The 23,386-nt window shown below is 56.2% G+C and overlaps 7 protein-coding genes across 7 annotated transcripts; 3 read left to right on the top strand and 4 right to left on the bottom strand.

Annotated features, from left to right (window-relative positions):
* Positions 1-837: 837 nt before the first annotated feature.
* On the top strand, positions 838-4,488 carry CkaCkLH20_07739 (apses transcription; the record flags this gene model as incomplete). Its single annotated transcript, XM_038890455.1, has 6 exons — positions 838-919; positions 971-2,123; positions 2,177-2,200; positions 3,377-3,404; positions 3,473-3,646; positions 3,766-4,488. 6 exons carry the CDS (start codon positions 838-840, stop codon positions 4,486-4,488), a joined length of 2,184 nt encoding a protein of 727 aa, XP_038744063.1.
* A 50-nt stretch (positions 4,489-4,538) lies between these two features.
* Positions 4,539-4,946, bottom strand: CkaCkLH20_07738 (uncharacterized protein; the record flags this gene model as incomplete). The annotated part of the gene is made up of 1 exon (XM_038890454.1): positions 4,539-4,946. The coding sequence occupies one exon, from the start codon at positions 4,944-4,946 to the stop codon at positions 4,539-4,541; it is 408 nt and encodes a 135-aa protein (XP_038744062.1).
* Positions 4,947-5,451: 505 nt separating this feature from the next.
* On the bottom strand, positions 5,452-6,593 carry CkaCkLH20_07737 (RTA1 like protein; the record flags this gene model as incomplete). The annotated part of the gene is made up of 3 exons (XM_038890453.1): positions 5,452-5,689; positions 5,747-6,245; positions 6,359-6,593. 3 exons carry the CDS (start codon positions 6,591-6,593, stop codon positions 5,452-5,454), a joined length of 972 nt encoding a protein of 323 aa, XP_038744061.1.
* A 1,581-nt stretch (positions 6,594-8,174) lies between these two features.
* Positions 8,175-10,613, bottom strand: CkaCkLH20_07736 (ap-3 adaptor complex subunit beta; the record flags this gene model as incomplete). The annotated part of the gene is made up of 3 exons (XM_038890452.1): positions 8,175-10,307; positions 10,368-10,510; positions 10,574-10,613. The coding sequence occupies 3 exons, from the start codon at positions 10,611-10,613 to the stop codon at positions 8,175-8,177; spliced, it is 2,316 nt and encodes a 771-aa protein (XP_038744060.1).
* Positions 10,614-11,157: 544 nt separating this feature from the next.
* CkaCkLH20_07735 (uncharacterized protein) lies at positions 11,158-11,865 on the top strand (the record flags this gene model as incomplete). Its single annotated transcript, XM_038890451.1, has 1 exon — positions 11,158-11,865. The coding sequence occupies one exon, from the start codon at positions 11,158-11,160 to the stop codon at positions 11,863-11,865; it is 708 nt and encodes a 235-aa protein (XP_038744059.1).
* A 150-nt stretch (positions 11,866-12,015) lies between these two features.
* CkaCkLH20_07734 (Nuf2 family protein) lies at positions 12,016-13,460 on the bottom strand (the record flags this gene model as incomplete). The annotated part of the gene is made up of 2 exons (XM_038890450.1): positions 12,016-12,135; positions 12,186-13,460. The coding sequence occupies 2 exons, from the start codon at positions 13,458-13,460 to the stop codon at positions 12,016-12,018; spliced, it is 1,395 nt and encodes a 464-aa protein (XP_038744058.1).
* Positions 13,461-20,485: 7,025 nt separating this feature from the next.
* CkaCkLH20_07733 (uncharacterized protein) lies at positions 20,486-23,017 on the top strand (the record flags this gene model as incomplete). Its single annotated transcript, XM_038890449.1, has 1 exon — positions 20,486-23,017. The coding sequence occupies one exon, from the start codon at positions 20,486-20,488 to the stop codon at positions 23,015-23,017; it is 2,532 nt and encodes an 843-aa protein (XP_038744057.1).
* Positions 23,018-23,386: the final 369 nt, after the last annotated feature.

Genomic DNA, 23,386 nt, shown 5'->3' with positions numbered 1-23,386 from the left:
GGAGATTCTCATTCAGCCCATTCGCGGAAACCCCCATGCCCCCCATCAATTTAATCCAATGAACAGAGGACTGTAGGACCCTCCCGCCGCCCCCCAAAACGTGAAGTCACTTGCCAGAGCTACCACCTATCACAGCTGGCGCGCAAGTGCTTCTGCGGGTGCTGCCACTGCCGTTGCCGTCGCTGTCGCCGTCGTTGCTCGGTGCTCACCTCAGTGTACGGGTGTGTGTGAGAGACAGAGAGAGGAGAGAGAGGAAAGCGGGTGCTCCAATTTGCGCGCGCGCGCGACTTGACCCTTTCGTACTTTCCTTCTCCTCCTTGCGCCCATCCACGCCCGTCTCGTCCGTCTCCTCTCTTTTTTCTCTCGACTTTTTCCAACCATCCATCTTTTGAAAGTCTCGAGACACTTCGTCGCCCTTTTGAGTTTTCGTAACCCTCACGGGACGCTACTCCCGTTTGCTTCCATTTACCAATTCTAATCCTTTTTTTCCATTGACATCATCTCCACACCCTGCACCGGCAACCTTCTACCCTACCTGTAAAGGTAAGGAACGGATACGCGACAAGACTACCCACCTGTCACGTCCATCAGCTCCGACGAGTCCAGTAAGCGACACCCGACACCACCTTCGCCCTTTTTCGCGCGCCCAACGTGCCATATCCGGTGCTCAGACTGACGCGCCGAATAGTCCTTTACTCCTCCGATCGAGCCTTGCTACCTAGCGACGAACGCGATCCGAGCATTCAGACCCCCGGTCGTCTTCACGCGCGCATCGCCATCACCTTACATACTCACTTTAATCACCAATCGCAACGGCGCAAGCCCATCACCATCAAGATGCCCTCCGCGACAGCCCCTTCCGTCGAGAGGCACCTGCCTAAGAAGCACAACCCTCTAATGCTCGAAGATGTACCGCCATGTAGGACTTTCTGATTGATTGCGCCCGAGGCTTTTGCTCACACTGCCACAGACGGCGATCTCGTTGCCCGCCGCCGCCTCGGTCAGACCCAACTGACGGCCAAGATGGTCAACATGCCCGACAGCGACGGATCTACCCTCGGTGTTTTCGACTATGCTCATCTTCGCGCCCCTCTGCCCAAAGGAATCGTCTCCGGCATCTTCAAGTCCAGCCCGAACAGCTACTTCCTGATGCGCCGCAGCCACGATGGCTTCGTCTCTGCTACCGGCATGTTCAAGGCCACCTTCCCCTACGCCGAGGCATCCGAGGAGGAAACCGAGCGCAAGTACATCAAGTCTCTCGCCACTACCAGTCCCGAGGAGACGGCTGGAAACGTGTGGATTCCTCCCGACCACGCCTTGACTCTGGCCGAGGAGTACCGTATCCTGCCGTGGATCCGCGCTCTGCTCGATCCTGCCACCATCTCCGTCTCCAACGCGCCCGATAGCCCGCCCAAGAAGATCGCCGCGCCGCCCAAGTTCGAGTTCGTCAAGGCGCCCACTCCCCAACTAGCTCCTCCTGCCACCCCGACTCAGCTCCGCAGATCTCGCCGCTCCGCCAGCCCGACCAAGACTACGATCCCCAGGCCTACCAGGTCGCCCCGTAAGCGCAGGGCGAAGGCCGATTCCGTCGAGCCGAGGGAAACTACGCCTGCTCTCACTACCACCACCAAGCTCGAAGTGAACGGCGTTATTGAAGAGGACAAGGTTGCCGAAGCGGAGACTGTCATCAAGACCGTCGAGGCGGAACCCAGCGTCGTGCTCGAACCGAGGGAGGAAGACCCCAAGGCCAAGGTCTTTGTCGACCAAGACATCAAGACAGACGAGGACGGAAACGAGACGAAGCACACTGCTGTGTCTCTCCAGCTTCCCCTACTGAGCTCTCAGCCGCCAACTGCCGAGGAGACAGCCCGTATGATCGCTGAAGCCAAGCAGATGGTTGAGGCGGCCTCAAATCAGGATGCAGCCGTTAAGAAAGGCAAGAGAGGCGCCGAGCAAATCTCAACAGGGGATGACGAGGACGAGAAGAAGGAAGGTGGTGCCGAGACTGCGGAAGAACCCCGGTCGAAGAAGGCCAAGACCCAAGAGACCCAGGTCCAAATCAAGAAGCAGGGTATGCGCAAGCGCGCCATCTTTGGCATGACTGCGCTATCAGTAGCCGTGGGGTATGTTCTATCGAGTCCTTATGCATAATGATGTGTGCTAACTGTTGACCTAGCGCTTTTTCATACTTTACCGGATCGTTCTAAGAAGACGTCGTTACCAGTGTGGGGGGGTTGATATTCGGGGTGCATTTCGGAATCGAGAGTTGAGTGGTCTGGCCTGGGGAGCAACGGAGTGTCCGGTTGCTCTTTGGATGCTGCTGGGATGCAGACCTGGTGGCAAACCTTTTTTTACGTTGCCTTTCTTTCGCTCATACCCAGATAGAGCCTGGGAACAATCCAGGCCGGCTTTCTTTCACTCTCCCTCTCTCTCTATTGGGAATTGTTGATGTGGGACTAACTACGTGTATATTGAGATCGCGTTTCAGGCGACGGGCGACATGGAAGGCGAGGCACGGTTTAGGATTGAGGGTGTTGTAATCGATGTATCGTTCCTGGTGCTTGTTTCTGCTTTTGGGCATGGTGGGTATGTACAGATGGCAAGTTGTCTTGATGTTTTGTGCGATATTTCTGGGCGTTGTCAGTTTGAGGTCGTCGCTCATTAGCAACAAGCACCGGTTGACAGATGAATCGAATTCATGGTTCTTCAAACACTCCGAGACGGCTGACAAGTGACCCTAAGGCAAGAACGAGGTTGTCTTATAATGGCGCCGGACCGTCCTCGACAAGTGATGCCGCAGAGGTCGATGCCAAAATACACGATCAAAGATTACTCTACAGCTCGACCAGCTTGAGCTTAGTCTTTCTCGATCTACCAACCCGAATTAAAATCCATTTTACAGATATATCCTCGTGCCCTGCCACCCTCCTGCCTGGTACCTGAATCTGTGTGACACCCTCTGGCATCCCGGCACACACACGAACCCCCAAGGGTCCTCTTTTTCTCCAATCCGGGGCCGCTAACACCATGCACAGGGTGAGGGGGATAACTTGGGGGATCTCGCGCGGGTCGGGCCAAGGTCACCCGCGCTCACACTTGTGGCTAACACCGGCAATGGCCGGCTCCCCGGATAACCGTAACCCTCCCCGCAGACCGAGAAGCTGGGGTAGCTCGGTTGGAGGCGCATTCCATCCGCTTGAGCTCTTCGGGGTGTGAGCCGTTTCCTTTTTTCCCTTTCCTCTTATTTCTGTCCCTCAATAGACGCCTCTGATTCGATAATTACGACGGATTTGAAGATGAGGATCAATTCGACGGTTCGAGCTCTCCGACTTATTCAGCGGCGTGGTTTTGCAACCACGCCGCGGCGATTGGATAGTTATGGCTTCATCGGCTTGGGTCAAATGGTGAGCACCCTCCATCGTTCGAAGCTTGACCTCGAATCGTATTTGATGAGACCACTGACACATTCCAGGGTTATCAAATGGCCAAGAATCTTCAGTCGAGACTGAGTCCCAAAGACGACATCCGCATCTTTGACATCAACAAAGAAGCCGTCTCGAACTTGGCCAAGGAAATGGAACAGTCGCAGACCGGTGGAGCAAAGGTTGCCGTCGTCGACAGCGCAAAAGACGCTTCCACGGAAGCAGTATGTTCACTCATTTTCTCTCACGCCATCTTGCATGACTTCATGATCGATCTCTCTCTCAGCTCTCATGACTTCATCTCTCTGGATCCCGAGCAGGCATCGCTAACTTACCCTTCCAGGACACTGTGATAACAGTCCTCCCCGAGCCCTCACACGTGAAATCAGTCTACGCATCCCTCCTCAAAGACCTCCCCCCGCGCCCGCGCATCTTCATAGACTGCTCCACGATCGACCCCTCCTCCTCCCGCGAGGTAGCCGCCTCCGTCGCAGCGGCCCAGCCCTCCGGCATCTTCGTCGACGCCCCCATGTCAGGCGGCGTCGTCGGCGCCACGGCGGGAACCCTGACCTTCATGCTCGGCTGCGAGGAGTCCCACCTCTCGCGCATCGAGCCCGTCCTCCTCCGCATGGGCCGTCGCGTGCTGCACTGCGGGCCCCAGGGGACGGGGCTTTCGGCCAAGCTGGCGAACAACTACCTGCTGGCCATCAACAACATCGCCACGGCCGAGGCGATGAACCTGGGCATCAAGTGGGGGCTAGATCCCAAGGTGCTCGCGGGGGTGATCAACGTCAGTACGGGCAAGTGCTGGCCTAGCGAGGTGAATAACCCCGTCAAGGGCGTGGTCGAGGGGAGTCCGGCCGGGAGGGACTACAAGGGCGGATTCGGGATCGGGCTGATGCGCAAGGATCTCGGGCTGGCCGTCGTCGCGGCCAAGGAAGCCGGCGCGAGGCTGGAACTTGCCGGGCGGGCTACGGAGGTGTACTCTGCTGCCGAGGGGGAGGAGAGGTGTAAGGGGAGGGACTTTTCGGTCGTGTACCGCTACCTCGGAGGCGAGGACAGCTAGACGGGCGGGGCTTTGCGGAGTCCCGGGTAGAACATGGTACTGTTTTTTTTTTATCGAAGAACGTCAACCCAACCTGCCATGGACAGCCCCGGCGTGACTCTCATCCCCTTGATGACTGACCTCTGCTCCTTGCGCCACCACGCCGCTCTCTTTCTCGCTTCCTCGGGGCCGTAGTGGTCGAGACACAGCTCGCAGGTGTAGGCCTTGGGCTTGGGGCGGCGGTGGAGGTTCGGATTGATGGCGGTGTATCCGCGGGCCACCTGTAGCGACTCGAACTCGAGCCCGGAGGTGTGCTCGACGTCCGGGTCGGGGCGGCCGGGGGCCGGGACGCGGAGGACGCCGCAGTGGGGTTCGGAGGCCGGGGCGGCGGGGCACTTTTCGACGGCGCCGCAGGGCTTGACGGCGGATGTGCTGCAGAGGGTGCAGATTTGGAGCGTCGTTGCTTCTGCGCGGCACATTGTCTGGTCAGTGGTCTGGGCTGGATCGGATTGGTTTCTTGATGATGATGGGCTCACCGGTTTGGGCACGGAGTTATGGGTGTTATATGGTTCGTCGTGACAGTATTGCGAAGATTGCTGGAACGACTGAGATGGTCTTGGTCACTTCTGGTCCTGGACAGTCGACTTTATGATAAAGGGTGCGGTGGAAGCTTGGTGTCTTTGCTGCCTCTGTGATGTAGTCAAAGAACGTAGATACTTGAACAGTGCATTGTGAAAACAGTTGAGATTGGCTAGATAAAGTTTTTACACAAAGGCAGCGGTGTAGTAGTGTTGTGTTCTTGAATGGCGAAATGGAACAATGGTTTTGATTCAAAAAGACTATGGATATGTCATTGATCATGTCATAATGTGTCTGTAATCTAAACGCAAAATCTCATCAAACTAGTTCGATAGGAAACTAGGCCTATTGGCCTTCTATCCATCTAAGATAACTTCATCCTATTACAAGTGAAAGTGACCCTTTTCATGCCGACTCGCGTCCCGACTCGACCTTGGTGCCCTCAGGAGTCGTCGTAGTCGTCGCCTCGTTCTTTTCCCCAACATCCACCTTGCGCGAGTTGGCCATCTGCGGGAAGAAGACACCGGGGTGGAAGATTGTCAGCAGCGAAACGCAAATCAGCACGAGTCCGCTATCGAGAATCATGAACGAGATCTCGTCCTGCATGATGTGGTTGCCCCATCCGCCGGCCATCTCAGCAACACTGCGTCGGTTATCAGCACAACTGTTCTCTCATAATATAAATGGGCAAAGGACATACCGGTAGATGCAACGGATCATGACGCAAGCATACGCCCCGACGATGCTGTACATGAACAGCTTGAACTTCTTCTGGTGCCACAGCGTGAGCTGCGCGGGATCGGTATCGGGACTCGCGGCCCACCTCCGCACGCGGATGAAGTAGTCGGCGCCCGCCACCCCGAACAACATCAGCACCACGACCTGGAGACAGATTCCGGCAATGATGGCGCGGTTGCCGCCGTCCAGGAGCTTCTTGTTTGTCTGGCCCGCTGCGGCCGCGAGCCCGCCGCCGATGGCCTGTATGATGAGGCAGGTGAGGTCGGCGGGGAGGAAGATGATCGGGTACAGCCGCGGACGGATGCGCGAGAGGGCCGGGTTGAGGTTCGCGGAGACGTGCTTGAGGGTGAGGTAGATGCCGGCGCAGATGAAGGTCGGGCCGAGGATGATGGTGCAGATTTGCATCTGGAAGGCGTCCTTGTTCCAAGGGTTGTCGTGCATCAGGACGCGTCCGACGTAGCCTGGATGAACCATGTTAGCTGTGTTCAGATAAGAAGAGGCCAGGAGCTCGGAGCATGTGTTCATCTTGTCGTGATTGAGATGAAGGGAAAGGCTGTCTGATGGGATTTCATACCAACGGTCTCCAAAATCGTACCACCAGTCACGAAGAGCATGAAGGTCCATGTTCGCTTCCATGTGCCTAGGAAGCCTGATACCAGCACAACGAGGCCGAAGGCGACGGCGAAGAAAATGTTGGCGCCGAGGTTGGGATAGTAAGACAGCACCGTCATCTCGACGGGACAGAAGTCGGAGACTTCGGTGCACTCCTTGAAGGGACGGCGGACCCCCGCAGTTCCGTTTGTCGCCATCTTGGTGATGCTCGTGAAGTCGGCGTTGGATTAAGCGTCTAGTGTTGTGTCGAAATGCAGCTTCGAGATATGTGCGGCGCGGCGGCAGTGATACGGAAGCTGCGTGCTTACTCTTCCCCTCCCTTCTTCGTCCCTCGCCGTAGAATGAGCTCTTGCTCGTCGAGAAGTAGTCCAGAATAATGAATCACGTCGGAAGATCTATCAAGTCACCAGCGCAAAGAAGAGAAGGGCTCGAAACAAAACGACATGTACAGATGAAACGAGGTAGGCGCGGTGCGAGCTACGAACGGCGCGCCAGATCTAGATATGTATGCATGCACGGAATCATCAACATGTGCCGTGCCCTCCTCTCTCTCATCCTCCGTGTATATTAGGGGGGCGGTGGACCTTGAGGAAAGCCGTCTCAACGGCATGTCGCTGCGCCGCCCTGGTATGACGGGAACGAGTAAACCGAACGAAACGAACAGCTCCCGTTGAATCATCGAAAGAACAGACGTGCGGCAAACGAAGACGCTAAGCCTGGAGCCAAGATCTCAGTGCTCTACCCGAGGACCCGCTGGACTGCTCGAATGGGAAAGCAATGCGCCCGTAAACCGGGAGGACTTTGACGGCCATTGGATGACCATTGAATGTGGGAATGTTCTATCCAGTGAGATGACATTGGAGTGTCACACTGGACGGAATAAGGTAGAGGAGCGGGAGAGATAAATGCCTGTTGAGAATCATAAACAGATTCGATACTCCTCGCCTCTTTCAACGTAACCTTTTCTTTTTCCTGGAGGGAAACTGTGTGCCACTCCGAAACCTTTTGTTTGCGGCTCATCGTCTTGCAAGACAGATACAAGACGACAACGTTAAGATCACCTACGTCCCCCTACGCTAGAGACATCGGCTCGGGATGGCAATGGCAGTGGCGGTAGGGAATGGAATTCTCACGGCCAACACCCCGAGTCTTAGCTCCTTCTAGCGCCTTGGCCAAAGTCCGCATCGTGCCCACTAGGCCGGGTTTTGCAATTCCTAAACGAGATGTACGAGTTAAGCGATGTCGTCCAGGCGTCTCTCGAGTGCCTAACCGAGATATTTCGGCTGCACACGCGAGCGGGTCCGTCGGGTCTCTCGGATCGCCTTGCGAACAATGTCCTTAAAATGCCTGCTGCCCGCGTGGCTTCCCATTTCGTTGGTAACCCGCCGGAGCAAACCCCGTAGGACGGTAACACGACGCCCAGACTGTCGGCGCAATCAATCTCGCCGAATCAGTAGGGCGTGGGAACGAATTATCTGCAGATTGGTGATAAGGAGAAGGTACGCTGTGTGCACGTGTCGTTTTTTGTCACTCCAGCCAGCAGGGCCAGTCGACCTGTCCGCAGCATCGTGTGTCCCTTTCCCGTCTTCGATTAACATGGTGTGATGGTTGAGTGGGATCTCGTAGCCGACGGTTCTGCGTGGCCCGATAGACTGTTCTCGGTCATGAGTCGGGTGCACCAAAAGCTTGTCAAGTTTCGGAAAACATGTTTGTTGTATTTGTATATTCTCTCTCCTCTGTCGAGGTGAGTTCTAGGAATTGGTGCCTGGGACGTGCTGTCATGATTTGACCAGACGACCCGCTTCGTCGTCGTCACTTTCGCTCTCCTCCTCTTCTTCTTCGTCGTCTTCTTCATCTTCGTCCTCGGAATCGTCTTCTTCCTCATCGTCGTTGTCGTCATCATCTTCTTCTTCGCTCTCGGATTCCTCTTCTTCTTCTTCAGCGTCGCCTTCTGCCAGCCAGTCGTCGAGCGTTTTCCCTCCAACACCCTCGCCGAGGCCGTTGGTCTTGGTCGGCGCAGCCTTCACCGCACTGTCGAGCATTTGGCTCGCCGGCACGCTCTTCTCCTCGCCGTAGCTTGACGGCGCCGCTTCGGTATCGCGCAGCCGCGGGTCTGGTTCCGCGCCATCGGCCACCCAGTCGGGAAGGGCCTCATAGCCGCGCAGCCCATGGATTCCACCACCTCCCGCCAAAACCAACGTTGATGAACCGAGCATGAACCCCTTGCGAGTTTCTGAGGGGCTTGGTGCTTGCGGCGCTGGCTTTGGCGCCAGCAGCATCAACGTGGCCAGCTGCGGAACGGAGAGCAACGCCCGGTACATGCGCGCTCGGTCGCGGAGGTCGTAAGATGTATCGTAGCGGACGAGTAGCAGCACATAGTCCCAAAGCTTGGCCACAGGGTGGTCATCCTGACTTGAAATAGCTGCCTCCTCCTCACTCTTGTTCTCGTTCAGCCGATTTATGTGGTGCAGATACACCTTGGCAGCCAGCAGTAGAATCTGGCCCTTGGCTGCCTCGGCCTCGCTGGCAAAGTCCTTGAGAAGAATTCGTAGGACATCGGCGGCGATGTTATCTTCGCCCTTCAGACCTGAAAACTCTCCAACCAACCATATAATGGTTGCCCGCGCTTGAGGATCTGTTGCGGAATCCAGATTCTTCGCCAAACGAACGACGGTGCCGACGTGACCTTGGGGATCTTGCTGAATTAGGTGACGGATGACAGTTAGGGACTCGGCTGCCAAGGTCCCGTCCAGACTCGTGATTTGCCCCAACAACAATCGCAAGCAGCGAGGGGCGGTAGACGAATCCGTCTGGGCGCATCGTCCGATGGCGCGCACTGCCTCTCGTACCAATGCCTTGTTTGTGGACCCTGAAAAGTGCTCGAGCTCGTTCAAGATCAGGCTCTTGATGTGAGGCGGCGAATGGGGGAAGATGAGCGTCAGGATTTCCAGTTTCAACTCCCACACTTGTGCAGGGTCCGTAGCCCTCACAAGAAAGTGGCTGGCGTATTTGACGAAGTCATTTGGTCTTGTCAGGCAAACCGACACAATGTTGTAGAGAGCCACCTGTTGGATGTCTTGTGCGCCCCTCAGCAGTGCCACGAGCGGCCCGATGGCAATCTTGACGTATTCCGGCGTCCCGATCTCCGCATAGCATCTCGTAACTGCTATGACGACGGCAGAGTTTCGACTTTGGAGCAGAGGCTTGATCCCATTGAGGAGCATCGCCAGATCCGGGTCCAGTACGACGATCTGCTGCTCTTCCCCTCCATCTTGCGTAGTCTCGCCGTAGAAATCGCCCAAATCTGCCGTCTTTTCCTGGCTCTTCACGCTTCGTGTTCGTCTCGGGAAGCACTTTCTGGCGTAGTATGTCATCATTCGTAACGTCGCCAGCTGGCTCCATTCGTCCATGTCGACAATCTTCTTGACCAGTGCTCGGTAGTGCTGGTGGATGAGATCGATGCGGTCGGGACATATCTCAAGGAAGGCCGACACCGCAGCGCCGGCAACAAAGTACTGCTTATCGCCGATGAGCGTTGTCAGGTAGTCGAGAAGCTGCGGTAGCTGGGTCGGGTCGAGTCGGTAGCACTTGGGAATAGACAGGGCAGCCGCGCGGCGAACGTAGGGGCTCATGTCTGCCACGCCCTTCTTGATCGCGAGAGACACGATTTGGCTGATGACGGGGACTCGGATACCGGACATGGTCTTGAGTGCGAGTGCGCGGACTTGAGGATTGGTATCGGAGAGGGATTTCTGGATGGTGTTGATGGAGAGGAGGGCGAGGTCGGGTTCTTGTTCGGCATGGTGGATGAGATAGATGTAGACGAGCTTCTTGATTTCGATGTTCGGGGAGGCGACATTCTTGACGACCGAGGAGAAGAAGGGCAGCGTCTTCTGGCCACGATACATCATCTGGACGCGATTCGGTTAGCCATGATGTTCTGCAGCGGGCGGTATCGACCGGAAGCGTACCGAAAGGACGCGGCGCAAGCCGTCGAGAACCTCGCGCTCATTTCGACTGTCCAGCAGCTTCTTGATCTGCGTACGGTCGAGAGGGCGGCCGGTGCTGCGGGAGCTGCGCGTCGCCGAGGCGGCATCGAGGGTGAGCTCTCGAGCTAGACAGGATAGACGTCAGCGAACAAAAGACGGTCAGCTCAGCGGTAGTTGGGAGCGCCTACCGCTCTCGAGCAGACTGGAAATCCTGGCTATGGACTCCATGGCGAGCGGCGGGCAGAGTCCAAGCGGATATCGAGCTTCGTGACCTAGGTGAGGTGCGTTGGAGAAGGGAGAGCTACCGTGTTTGCAGGGAGGGAAATGACGTCTCGTGCTTGGGACCTCGGAGGCTGAGGACGGATGAGGACTGGCGAGGGGCAGAGGCTGACTTGACTGGCTGGCGTGCTGAGGTGAGCTGTCCCGTCGGCTTGCACCCGCCTGAAGAGCAGACAGGATCCAGGCGCCCCGGCCACCTAAAAAATCCCCCAAAATCGGTTTAGGGGACGAGCTTGAGGGGGCTGCCCCGCCAGAGGGCGCCATGTGAACCTGCCCGGAATGTGATCCACTGGACCTGGAGGTTTAGCCCCACCAAGATCTGAAAGCTTACCTGATGTCCTGGCATCGTGGAATTATCACTTCGGAATGTCACTTACACGACATTTCCGCGAGCAAAGACGCCACTACTCTACGCCTTTTTAAAAAAAAATACCGCACAGTTGGAAATCAGGATGGGCATATTGCTTGGTACTCCTACGAAATCGCTCTGATAATGACGCCAACGGTTCTCTCCTCAGCTTCGCCAACCGAGCTGCTCCATTACATCGTCACATTCCAAGCACATCCGACCACTATCATCATTGGCTGTCCCGAAGAGGAATTCGTCTCGTCAGTAACAGCAGACATCAAGAGCCAGGTCACTGAAGAACGACTCGAGCGCTGGGAAGCACATCTGGACCAAGATCCTCCGCATCCTCTCCTCGGAGCGCCGCTTTTTCGGGAGGTCATCGCTCGTCACATCCGCCTCATCTTCGTTCCGACCGTCGCCCATCTTCGCGCCAATTTATCCGTCTTCTCCCCTGCGGACTCCTCGATACCACCTCCTCCAAACCCTCCTCTGCCATCGAATAAGCAGAAACTCCCTTTACTTCTCATCTACGGATTCCTTGATCTTCACCGGGACAGCAGTGAATGGAGTGCGCAAGGCATTGGCAGCTCAGCCGCCGTGCTGGTCGAAGCAGCTCAGCGGACCCAGTTCAAACCAATCATCGTGGAACCCAAGGGCGCAGGAGGTCACCAGGATTTCAAGGCTCTCCTGCGAGAAGACGCCCCAGTGCTGAGTGGGAGCTTGAGAAGGGATGAGGGCGGATGGACTGGGAGGACGGTGCATGTGAAAAGAGTGCTGGGTCGCTGGTTCCGATTCCAAACAGGCTATTGGGACATTCAATGGCCAGAAGAGAAACCCCAAGACCAACACTGAAGTAGAAACGAAATTCGCAACGGATTGCATGCCTGGTATTTCATTATGTCGGTACCCATGAAAACAAACTACCTCCCCAAACGCCGAGCCCGGGTATCCTCAACTCATGTCCTCGTAACCGAAAAGAATCATGTACGGCAAAACATTCTCTCACGACAGCATGGCCTGATCCATCTCTGTGATGTACAGCTTGATATGCGAGTCCATCTTGAGGAACTCGTCGTAGGCGCTGTGGATCTCGTTCTCGATGTTCTCCTTAAGATCAACCATCTGTTACAGAGTTAGCGAATGATGTCAAGTGCTCCGGGCTTTGGCCGTACCTTTTTCTCGGTTTGCTCAATGCGAACTCTTCTTCTCTCAATGTCCTTGCCCTTGTCCGTCCGCTCCTCTGTGAGCTTCCGGTGTATGGCGCGCAGCTCTTCCATCTTTTCCTTGGCCTCCTGGGCCTTGGCAGAGCTCTGTTCACGTAGTTTCTCCGTCCGCTCGTTCCACTTGAGCAGCTGTCTCGATAGCAACGCTTCGGTCCGCTCGACCTCTCGCACGTTGTTACCGCGCTCGGAAAGGGCATCGCGCTGCTTGGAGTTCTTGAGGTTCTCTTCCTCTTCTTTGGCAAGCTCGATGCCAATCTCGTCAAGGATCTTGATGCAGGACGCCACGTCTGTTGACACCACCGCAAAGGAGTCCGCAGAAGTCTGTAGAGCGCGCGAGCGGCGGTCGAGCGAGTCAATGTGTGCCTTCTCGCTGCTGAGCGCATTGCTCAGTTCCGTAAGGCTGGCCTGTAACGCCGAGGGACTTTGCATGACGTAGGGCCTCAGCTTTTGGCTCTCCTGCTTCAACGCCAGCTTCTGCGCCGTCTTGTCCTCCAGAGTGGCAGTAAGCTCCGTCTTCTTGACCTTGGCGTCCTCGAGGCGCGCTGCTACTCGCTCCTGGTTTCGCCGTAGGTCCAGCAACCTCTGCTTCAAGTCCTCGTTACGCGTTGTCTTTTCCCGGACTTGAGCCTCCATGGCCTTGCGGTTCCGCTTCATGTCGGCGATGCGCACCTCCATCTCCTGGTTTTCGGAGTAAAGGTTCTCAATGCGGGCCTTGGTCGTCTCGGCCTTGTTGAAGTGCTCGTCGATGACGCTCGTCTGTGACTCGCGGAAGCGCACGAAGTTGATCAGGTAGCTGAAGATCTTGACCAGTCGGTCATGCGAGGGCTTGTACAAATCGTTGAAGCTGAAATCATTAATTCCGCATTCCGAAAGCAGACGTCGCAGAGAGACATAGAAGCCCATGAGGTTTCGCGTATCGGGAGGAACAATATCGGAGTATTCACCACAGATGTCTTCGGCGGCGGCGCGCATGGCAGGCTCGACGCTCTCGCGGGTTGCGTTGAGCAGGAGCTCGGCAAACCACTCGAAGATCATCTGCACCTGGACGGGGTTCGGTTTCTGGAGGTCGGCGATAGTGAAAGGAATGCCGATGTCCGTTATGCAGCCGACAATTTCCTTGTCCGGAAGGCGCATAAACGCGTCTGCTTCATCTTCCTTCTTGCGTGTGTTCCGTGACTGGGTTTGGGAGGTAGGGATGATGCTCATTCGAGGATTGTACGACATCTTGGGCGATGGATGATAAGCTCCTTCCGGGAGCAATGCGCTGCGATGTGGTATATGTAGAATCGGTCCAAAAGTTGGGTAGTTGGATGCTCGAGCTGGTCGTCGCGACTCTTGGGTGTCAAAAGATTGTGTGTGAGTTTAATTGCCATAAACAGAACCGGCCGGTCGGGCGGCGTGTTGCTGCGACAACGTGTCGTTATCGATAAGGACTCGATATCACGTGATAATGAGTCATCACTTTGTCCAGCATGTCCAGTCCCGTCCGAGCTATTCCCGGTGCCTTCCAGTCCGTGCCTGCCTTCATCGCTTTTGGCAAACGTCCAAAAGCCGATTCGTCAATAAGCAGAAACAGTCTCATCTTCGACAGATTGTTCGGGGCACAAGGAAACCTTGTCGCGAAGCGGCCATGCAAAATATGGACAGCGACGACTCGAGGGCTCTATCAGCACATGTCCACACACACGCCGTGCCTCTTAGACAGAGGCAGCGTTGGGCCGGATTAAAGCGACATGAAGACGCATCCACCTGTCTTACGGATACCACAGAAAGACGGCCCCGGGATATCGATTGATTTCGGACAATATCTCACTTGCACAGAGTACCTACCGCTCCCCGCAAAATCAAATAATACCGGCGTCACCAGGACATCCAAAGCGGACCGAACTGTCCAGTCTAGAACAACTACAAGCCCCAGTAGCCATTACGCTTGACGACAAATCGCCTTACAATTAATCACCACGGCTTCAAGCTCGCTTCCATTGAAACCAATCAGACGGCCAAAGAACTGCCAATTTCGAGTCGAACGGGACCGAGATGGGCAGATGAACACACCCTTCAATGCCACCAGCGGCGATCTGCGCTGAACCCCAGCCCGTTCCCGCCTGTCTGCCCACATGGCATCCAGGCATTTCCGAGTCTGCCCTGTCCTGTGTGTCTCGACTGACTGCAGCCTTTGACTTTCATCTCCCGCGCCATCAAATCCGTCTCTTCGGACCCAGACTCATCTCACGTTGTTCGCGTCTTTCCACTGGTTGCCCTTTGCAGGCCGACTTCCAATATCACCGGGCGACGATTGGTTCAAAACCCTCCTTCGACAGGCCCCAGCAAGCGTCGAAACACTGGATTTGCTTTTTGGCATGTCCCAGCCTAGCGTGGACGCCAGGGACAAAATTCATCAGATGAAAGGGGTTGTGCTCAACCACTATTGGCCATGAAATCAAATGCGCAAATCTGCTCTGACCTGCTGCATTCTGGTCTGCGCCGCAGCCACAGAACAGACCTGCCAGATCCGATGCTGACGGCTTGACAGCCATCCAGCAGCGCTCGCGAGGAACGCCTAATCCGAAGGTCAGACCAAGAAGAGCAAAACATCCGATGGAGGTCCGCGTGTGACGCGCAGAAATCGTTCTGGCCGCTGCCAAATTCATGGCGAACTACCTACCAAGCAGTATGAGCGGCAGCAGGCCAGTGACGACGATCCATATGTCAGGTTGACGAGGGAGACTTGGTTCGTCCTCGAATCTTCGACATCTGCAGTCATCCGGCATACCTCTCAATGGCGTCTGTGTCAGGCTTCTGCGACGAGATTTCTCTGACATCGTGGTCTGCGAAGGCCCTGTCGCTTCTGCTTTCGATATCGACCTTCGCAACCGACATACACGGCATGGATGAGCACAGAGCCGCACGGCATATCCCTACTAAGAGACGAGACGCAGCAGCGAGATGGGACAAGGTCCCGCTATGAGCGACGGACTAATATGGCTGTATTAGTTGTTCACCCAACACGATCAGTGCCGCGACTCTCAGCATGCAGCATAACGCAGCACCAGCAACATCATCCGGGGAGTTTGCACTACGTGTCGAGTTTGACAGGCACGAGAGCGACGATGCGGCCGATACCTGCAGGATACATTGGACCACTCAGCAGAAAAGATGGGGGAGCACGACACGTTTGACAATATCTCGCATGCAACCGTTGGAAGGTTGCTCAATCGCCGCCTGAGAGTCTCACTACATCAAGCCGCGCAGCTCGAAGCCGTGGAGTGATTTCCCGCCCCCAAAAAGGAAGCAGATTGAGGCCGCGGGTGAGGGATGACGAAATTACGCCGTGTAAGCTGGGAAGTCGACGAGAGGAACGGCCCCCGCCGCCATGACGTTGTGATGGGACGCCAATCTTAACTGATCGCCCTCAGGAGCGCTAGGAATCGGGACCCTGGTCAGCCGCCGGGCGAGCAGGCTGAAAGAAGCCACAGACAGTGATGAAGCTCGCTCACTTGCAGCCACGCCGCAAGAGCTGCAGGAGTTCCCGTTACGACGTCCTGACTCTCAGGTGGCATAGAGTCCGTCGAATCCTTGGAATGCTGCCCCTGCCTTGCCAGCCGCGGCGGCCATGACTTCATAGTCGAAACCTTCGGTAGCATCGCCGCGAAGGAGGGGACTTCGGATAATGAACAGAGTCTCAGGCTGGTGAGCTGATAAGCAGATAATGGCAAAGATGCAACGTCAGGAAAGGAGCCAAAAGTCTCAGCGTCGCAGACAGCCATGCTATGACAACAGCAATGGGGCAACGGTACGGTTATCCGCCCAGCGCACTACAAAACTCCGATCTCAACAGGCGGGGAGAAATGAGAAGTCAGAAATCTTGAGCGATGGGGACGTGAATCCAGGCCCTTTGAGAGTCGAAGCCCATGTCGACGGCGGCCAGTGCCGGGCCCCGAGGCCGTGGACAGCCCGCAGCAATACGGGTTGCAGCATCTTTCGAACCGCCTGTTCAGGGAGTTGGGGACGAATACGAAGGAAAATTGAGGGTATTCCACCAAAACGACCTGCAGGTTCCCACCGGGCCAAGATCGCACTTCGTACAGACTAGACTGGCCGTAGCGGTTCGTTGCCTGACGGTCACAAAGTTGTGCCCGATACCAGCCTCCGACGCCAGAGACCACGAGACGGCTGAAGTATTCGTGTCCCGCCGCCAAAGTAACGATACTTGTGCGAAATGCGACGATCCCTGCCCCAACGGCGCTTGGCCCCTGTGCCTGGCAAACGGCACGTTGGAGTCTGGACGGTTCAGGGTTTTTACAAGTGCAATCCCTTCTGGCCACGCACACGGGTGCCACAGCGTCGTCTAACAGGGTGACGGCGCAGTTTCCTCTACATACGCGTGTGGCCAGCTCTTTTCACGTCCAGTGCACCCACTGGAGTGTTTCTCCCTCCGGCCTGGGTTACAGCTATGGAGATGGCAACGACCCGGAATAGAAACCCTCATGTGGCCAAAAGACGACTAAGCAGCACCCGCTGTGGTTCTCTGTGCCAACGCGGCGTACGGAGGCAATGAAGGGACGCTATCATCGAAGCTAGAGTGGTCAGATGGTGTCTTCCCCTCAATAACTAAGCGGTTTCGGTCGTGGACCGTCGCCTTTGTGTGCTTTGTCCAGTCAGTTGGCCGCGGCGTCACTTGAGGGATGGACCCGTGAGGGGATAAGCTTGAGTTCTTGACAGGAAGAGGAGTCGCGCTGGTCATCGCGCTACACTAGTTCTTGGACAGAGAGAGACCTGTCGCCCATTGTTGGCTGGCAATGGCTGCTATCCAAGTCGATCCTCCGCCTTCAGTCTGACGGCGGGACGGCCGGTAGTTGGCTGGTGCCAAATGATTGTCAGTGTTACCGACGACAAGCGCATGGCGAGCAAGAGCCCAGCGCACGCCACGTCCTGTGCGACCGTCTGTGAGTTGAGCCCGGTGGGCAGACGAGGCGCGACAGGAACGTCAGGACAGATGGTGGGATAGCGGAGGACTGATTCCAGCGACTTCACCATGTACAACGTCAGTCGGTTCGACTCTGGACGTAACAGACAAGCTGAAGCTTAGAGCATGCCGCAATTGCCAGCACATGTTGGGACTTAGCCGAAGCATCACGACGGCGCGGAGGCGGACGCAATGACCAGCCACGCAGCCATCGGGTGCCGGTACAGAAGGCCGTAGTAGCCGGCAGGATACGCCGGGTTTTCAGTGGCTTCCACACAGGCTCGTCTCCATGGGCTTGTTTCTCCGTCCGTTCTTCACGCCCAGCAGGAATTATTTGGGTCGGAACCAGGGCAGAATCGATTATCTTCCACATCTGGCGCGCATGTGGGTCACGATTGGATTGAGCCGGCGCATTTGGATCTTGTTGGTTTTTTCGGGGTCCAATATGTGGCACAGCAAGGAATAGCAATATGAGAGCACTATGGACGTTCCAAAAGAGGAACACTTTGATCGAGTCGATATGCCTCCTGACGACAATGGTCAATGGAGGCTGGGAGTGCTCGAGTCGGACTCACATCATCTTGGTTTCCTCCCTCTCCTAGGGGAATGTCTATGACTCAGGGACAACGGCATTCCCTTCATCCTTGGAATGATGTCCGTTGAGGATCCCAGCCTCAAGACTCAGACAACTCAGGCTCAAAGAAGAGGCGACTGGAGCAGACCGCCTCGGCAAGAAACGTTGGCGCTGCATCAGTCTGCGAGCGACACTGCAGCAACTGAACAGACGACCCAATTGCGAGGCTCATACCCAGCATCACATCCACTTTCTGTCTGCTGTTCCTGACTCCATTCCTGTTCCTGTTTTCCGCGACTTCCCATTGAGCTGTTTCGGTTTCGCAGACAGCAGTGGAGTGAAAGAAAGATGGTACGGCACACTTGAGCTGTGCTGTACTGTACAGGTCGGAGTCGGGACGAGAGCGCGGATACGATACCGTAAGGTACGGGTGCCTTGCCTTAATCCCTCCCACATCCCTTCTTTCTCGCCTTTCTGGCACCTGAGCATGCTTTTTTTTTTCCGCATTCTCTGCCCAGGACAATACATCGCCGGCGGTGGCCAGGAGACCCTCCTCTTCCGACCGTTAAATGAGACGGGCGGGAAACTCTATCAAGCTTTACCTTTGGAGGCACAGCTATTACGCAGTACGGAGCACCATGTTCAACACCACGGCGGCTGGGCAGCAGAATGCACGGAAAGAATGACAGATAACAGCAGCAGACGAGACAAGCCAGGGCGAGGAGAGACGGACGTTAAGACATTCAGACAGCGAGACAGCAAGACGTCAAACAGATCAAGAGACTGAGACATTGAGACATCGAGAAGCCAGGGTGGCGGGACTGTCACTGGCTGGATTGGCACATTGGGCAGCAGACCAAACGAGGGGAGAGACATTTCAACAGCCGGCCGCCGCTCCCCGTTATCCGTTCCGCACATCAGTCAGGTCATGCCAGGCCAGGAACCAGCGCGACGGCAAACACCAAGCACACAGCGCATCGCATTGCATGGCATGGCATCGCATCATTTGTCGTCTCTCGGTTGCTAATAAGCAATAAGATGCTTCGTCAGTCTCCAATCTAGGTATCAGTCCAGACCAGGGCAGCCGGGTACCGCGTGGTTTGCAAAGAAGGACGACGGTTCCACACCGTTGACACTGAAAGAGAAAAAACTTGCGGCGATCAAGCCTAGTCCATGTCCAATCGACGACATTGTCATTCCCCCTGCCGGCCGGAGGCTGCGTGTTGCGCTACCTAGGTATCCGGCTCTCCCTCGCTCTCCCTCTTTGTCTTTCTTTTTTTCCAACAGTCCGGAGTCTGCTTCTATTACGGTACTCTCTCTGTACAGGGGCAACAACAGGAACAGAGGCATATGAATACTTCATACTGCATAATGGTATGCTGCAGCGAGCACGGCATCCCCCAGCCAGCTGTCTCCTGAGTCGTCTGCGTATGCAATGCGCTTGAGTCTCCTCCTTCTTGTCTGTTGCGCACCTCTCAAATTCAAATATTGAGTATTCCACACAGCACACCACAGATTCACGCACATTGTCCCGAGCAGCACCACCTCACAGAGAGAGAGGGACCAGGAGAAGGAGAAACAACGAGAAACATACCCCCGGCGGCGGGCCACACACCATGTCCCATGTCGTGTACACGCCCCCTGGCCCTTGACTGATCCTTGAACCTTTCCAACCCAAACCCAGTGAACCCTGGCCAACCGTCTTCTCGTGGTCTGGTTCCAAAGGGCCCGGCTCATGCTCCCTTTGCCCTGCCACCCATTCGAGCAGCCCTGTTCCTATTCGGTCAGCACTGTACCTTTTACGCAGAATGGATACGTACTGCATCGCGAGGTACTCTGTAGTGTACAAAGTACACAGTCCAGCAGATGCGCCGGCTTCTTTCCTCTAGCCCAGCTGTCTACGGATACCTCGTCCCATCAGTGTCCAATATCTGCATGTACCGAGTCTAAAGGACGAAGTAGATCTTCTATTCGTCCAGTATGTATGGCTACTTACGCCATATGCTGCAGTCAGTCTGAAGTCAATCCAGTCCAGGTCCAGCAAGCAGGTTCAGCACTTGGAGTGAGCACCAAGGAAAAAAGAGGAAAAGGTCTGCTGCCCCCTTCGCTTCAGTCGCCAGGGCATCTTCGTCTTGACCCTGATTGCTGTGATTCTTTGGGGCCTTCATCCGTCATTCCATCCATCATCTTCCCAGGCATTGCCACTCTGCATAGCATATGACTTTGTCCCTCTTTTTCCCCTACACGTACCGTTACTGCTTCCTTGTTGTAGCATCCGGTACGCCGTACCCTTCCTCGTCTTTCCTCCACTCGCTTCTTTTGCTGCGAACAACGATCCGGATCTCCTAGACACCAAAACCCATATTAACTGCTGCACAATCCTGGCGCCTTCTTTAAGCAGTCAAGCCTCCCGTATTCCTCTCGCTCGGGACAAACCCAGCCTTACCCTCGTTCTGCTCGCCCATTGCGAAACTGGTGGCAACTCCAAGACTGCAGCCCAAGTTTGGAAGAGAGACACCGAGATCCAACAGCATTGAGATCTAAACGAGGCCGCCTGTCCAGCACGCACATGTCCCCCGATCTCGAATAATTACCTCCGATCATGCACCCATACAGAAGCCGGTCCTGCGACGAACAACCCAGTATCAAGCGTTAACACATACGTAAACCCCCCATTCCCAGACTGCTGGCGACGCAAGACGCAGGAAGATGGCCCTCTGGCCCTTTCGCCGGAGGAGCGGTCGCAAACGCTCGCGAAGCGGCGCAAACCTGTCCGACGTCGAGGCGCCGCCGCTGCGAGGTCTCACCACCAACGATGCCTCCCATGGCCATGGCATGGCGGCAACGCCGAAGAAGCAGCGTCTCGACGAGCAGCACCCTCACCCCTCCAAGAAGCTAACCCGACGGACCCGTACTTACAGCTTCTCCCCCGGTCGCAACGACTCCATCCGCGTCGCGGGGCAAAAAGGCTCGGGTCCACCGGTACCTGGCCGGCTGACAGGGCTCTTCCCAGCCGACCGAAATGACGGAGAAGAAAAAGGGGATCCCGCGTGGCACCGGGCGCCAACCCTACATAATGCACGCAACGGCCAGAAGAAGGGCTCGTCCTCCCGCATCAACATGAAGTCCAGCAAGAGGAGGAGAGAAGAGTCGGATCGTGAGGCGGAAATCAAGGCCATGACCAACTTCGCGCCGGTACGGCCAGCGGCCGACGACTGGACATCCGGTCGGCCGATGAGGAAACAGAGCAAGAGGGTCAAAACGGGCCTCGGCTTCCGCAGGAGCTTTGAAAATCCGGCCTCGGACGTTTCACTACCGATATCGATTCACTCGAGCATGTCATCCGACTCCGAGATGCACTCATTCCGGGTGTCCGCCCTCGAGGCATTGGCACCCCGACCGACATTACGATACACCGTCTCTCCGAGATGGGGTCCTGGCCAGAGCAGTTCAGGACAATCACGCCCACATCACCAAAAAAGGAAAGTTTCAGAGAGGGTGCCCGAGTCAGTGGTGAGGGCACACAAGAGAGTAAACAGTTTCGCCGATGACCTCGACGCCGCCGACTTGCGAGAGTTGATGGAGAGGGACAACCGGAGGAGAGAGAGGAAACGACAACGGGACCAGGAACGAGTCGAGAGAAGGTTGGCACGACGGGCAGAGAAACAACGCGAGGCCGAAGCAGAAGCCAGGAATAGCGGCTCGCCGCCGCCGCCGAACATGGAGAGAGGAGTGTTGGGACGAGAAATCGTCGGCTTGGGGATCGAGGCCACGCCCGCCGTGATGACCTCGGCCAACTTGAAGCGACGAGCATCCGGCTCGTCGTATCGACCCGCTAGATCATCAAGAGAAGAGGCAGCACCACTACCGGAACCAATGGATATCGACCCCGACATTCACCGCACATCCAGCATTCAGCCCGACATGCCCCTCTCACCGCCTTCGCCGGACACAAAACCCGAACGCAAGCCCAGCACGAAGACGACGCCCAAGGGGAGCCTGAGATTGAGACGGAGTCTTCTCCGCTCGAAGAAGTCGAGGTCGAAGTCGCCCAACGCGCCGGATGAGGAGCACGCCATCTCACAACTGTCGTCGAGACACGACGAGACCCCCCGCAAGACATCCGAGTCCACCTTGCGTGCTCGTCTGTCGTTTTCAGCCCTTTTCCGCTGGGGTAACAGAAAGAGAAGAAATTCCGGACCCTCGTCGTTCTCGAATACGTCGCGCGAGGAGATGCAAGCCGCGGCGGCAGCTCAGGCCCAGACCCAAGCCCAGACCCAGATGCAGGCGCCACCACCACCACCACCACCACCGGCAGAGGAAGCACAAGCGCCGGTGCAAGCGATCCCACCACCGATGAATTACATTCCTCGCAAGGTCAGCTCCGGCGTTCCCAAGCGCACTCGCTCGCGCTTTAGAGAAGACCTGCCGGAGCTTCCCCTTAGCCCTCCCGACTCGCGCGTGGGGTCGCCAGAAGTGGAAGAGCCTCCCCTGCCCATTGTCTCAGAGGTCCGGACTACAGAAAACATTCTTGACGACGCCGATTCCCCCGCCGTCGTGAGGCACGACACTCCCACCTCAGATATGCGCCGTGTTGACGAGAAGATGGAGAAGCTCGAGAAGATGAGACAAACCCCGACGTCGCTGCGACACAGCATCCAGCCTTCGCCTGAGCAGCCCCAGTCTGTCTCCCTGGCTTCGATCGACTCCGAGGCTTCATGGCTCTCCGGCCGCATCGGCAAACGCAGATCGTCCGGCATGCGATCCAGCATGCAGCGTTTCCAGCCCCGCAACCGCAGCCACTCGCCTTCGGTCAACGACACGGAGGAGGAGCTTGCCGACGATGAGTACCTCTCCAACCTCGCCACGCCATCCCGCGAAATGCTTGCCGGTGATCGCACGCCCCGCAAGTCGACCGGCGATGCCTTTCCCAGCAGCGATGAGGAGGAGTTGATGGACGAGGCGGACATGAAGTGGGGTTCGGTTGAGAAGCAGCGTGCAACGCCGGTCGTGCAGCATCAGAGAATCAAGAGCCGCGAGGGCTTGCTCAACGCATTTGAGGACGGCAGCAACACGTCGCCCGACAATTCCGAAGGCGAGACGCCCCAGCTTCAACGTGCCACGAGCGTGAGCCTCAGCAGAGGTCACGCCAGGCATGTGAGCTCGAGCAGCACCAAGATGCTCGAGGTCTCGCCGCGCGCGAGTGTTGACCAGAGGAGGACCAGCGATGCCATTTACTAGATGGGGACTTACTCAAGATGACAGGAATGATAAGCCAGCCCAGCCAGCGAGACGACGATCTTTCACATTTCCTTATCTCTCTTCGTCGACGACATTCGACACACGACGCTCATTAACATTTCCTTACCTGTCTTACCGACCCTATTCACTCATTCAACTCTCAATATTTCCTTTGCCACTGACGACAAAACCACAAAAACACTTGGAAAACGACAAAAATCAAATCAACTCATCTCGACGCTGGCTGGCTATCTAACCTCATCTTGATATCTCCCCACGGTATCCTCGCTCCTTCTCATCACCTCGACAACCGGCAGCCCTTGGCTTCTCTGATCTCATTTGATCTGTACGATACGACCTTACGACTCG

The sequence above is a fragment of the Colletotrichum karsti genome, assembly GCF_011947395.1.
Source record: "Colletotrichum karsti strain CkLH20 chromosome Unknown Scaffold25, whole genome shotgun sequence".
NCBI classification, from domain to species: domain Eukaryota; kingdom Fungi; phylum Ascomycota; class Sordariomycetes; order Glomerellales; family Glomerellaceae; genus Colletotrichum; species Colletotrichum karsti.
Note: the sequence above shows the minus strand (reverse complement) of the source record. Positions and strands in the feature narration are given on the sequence as shown.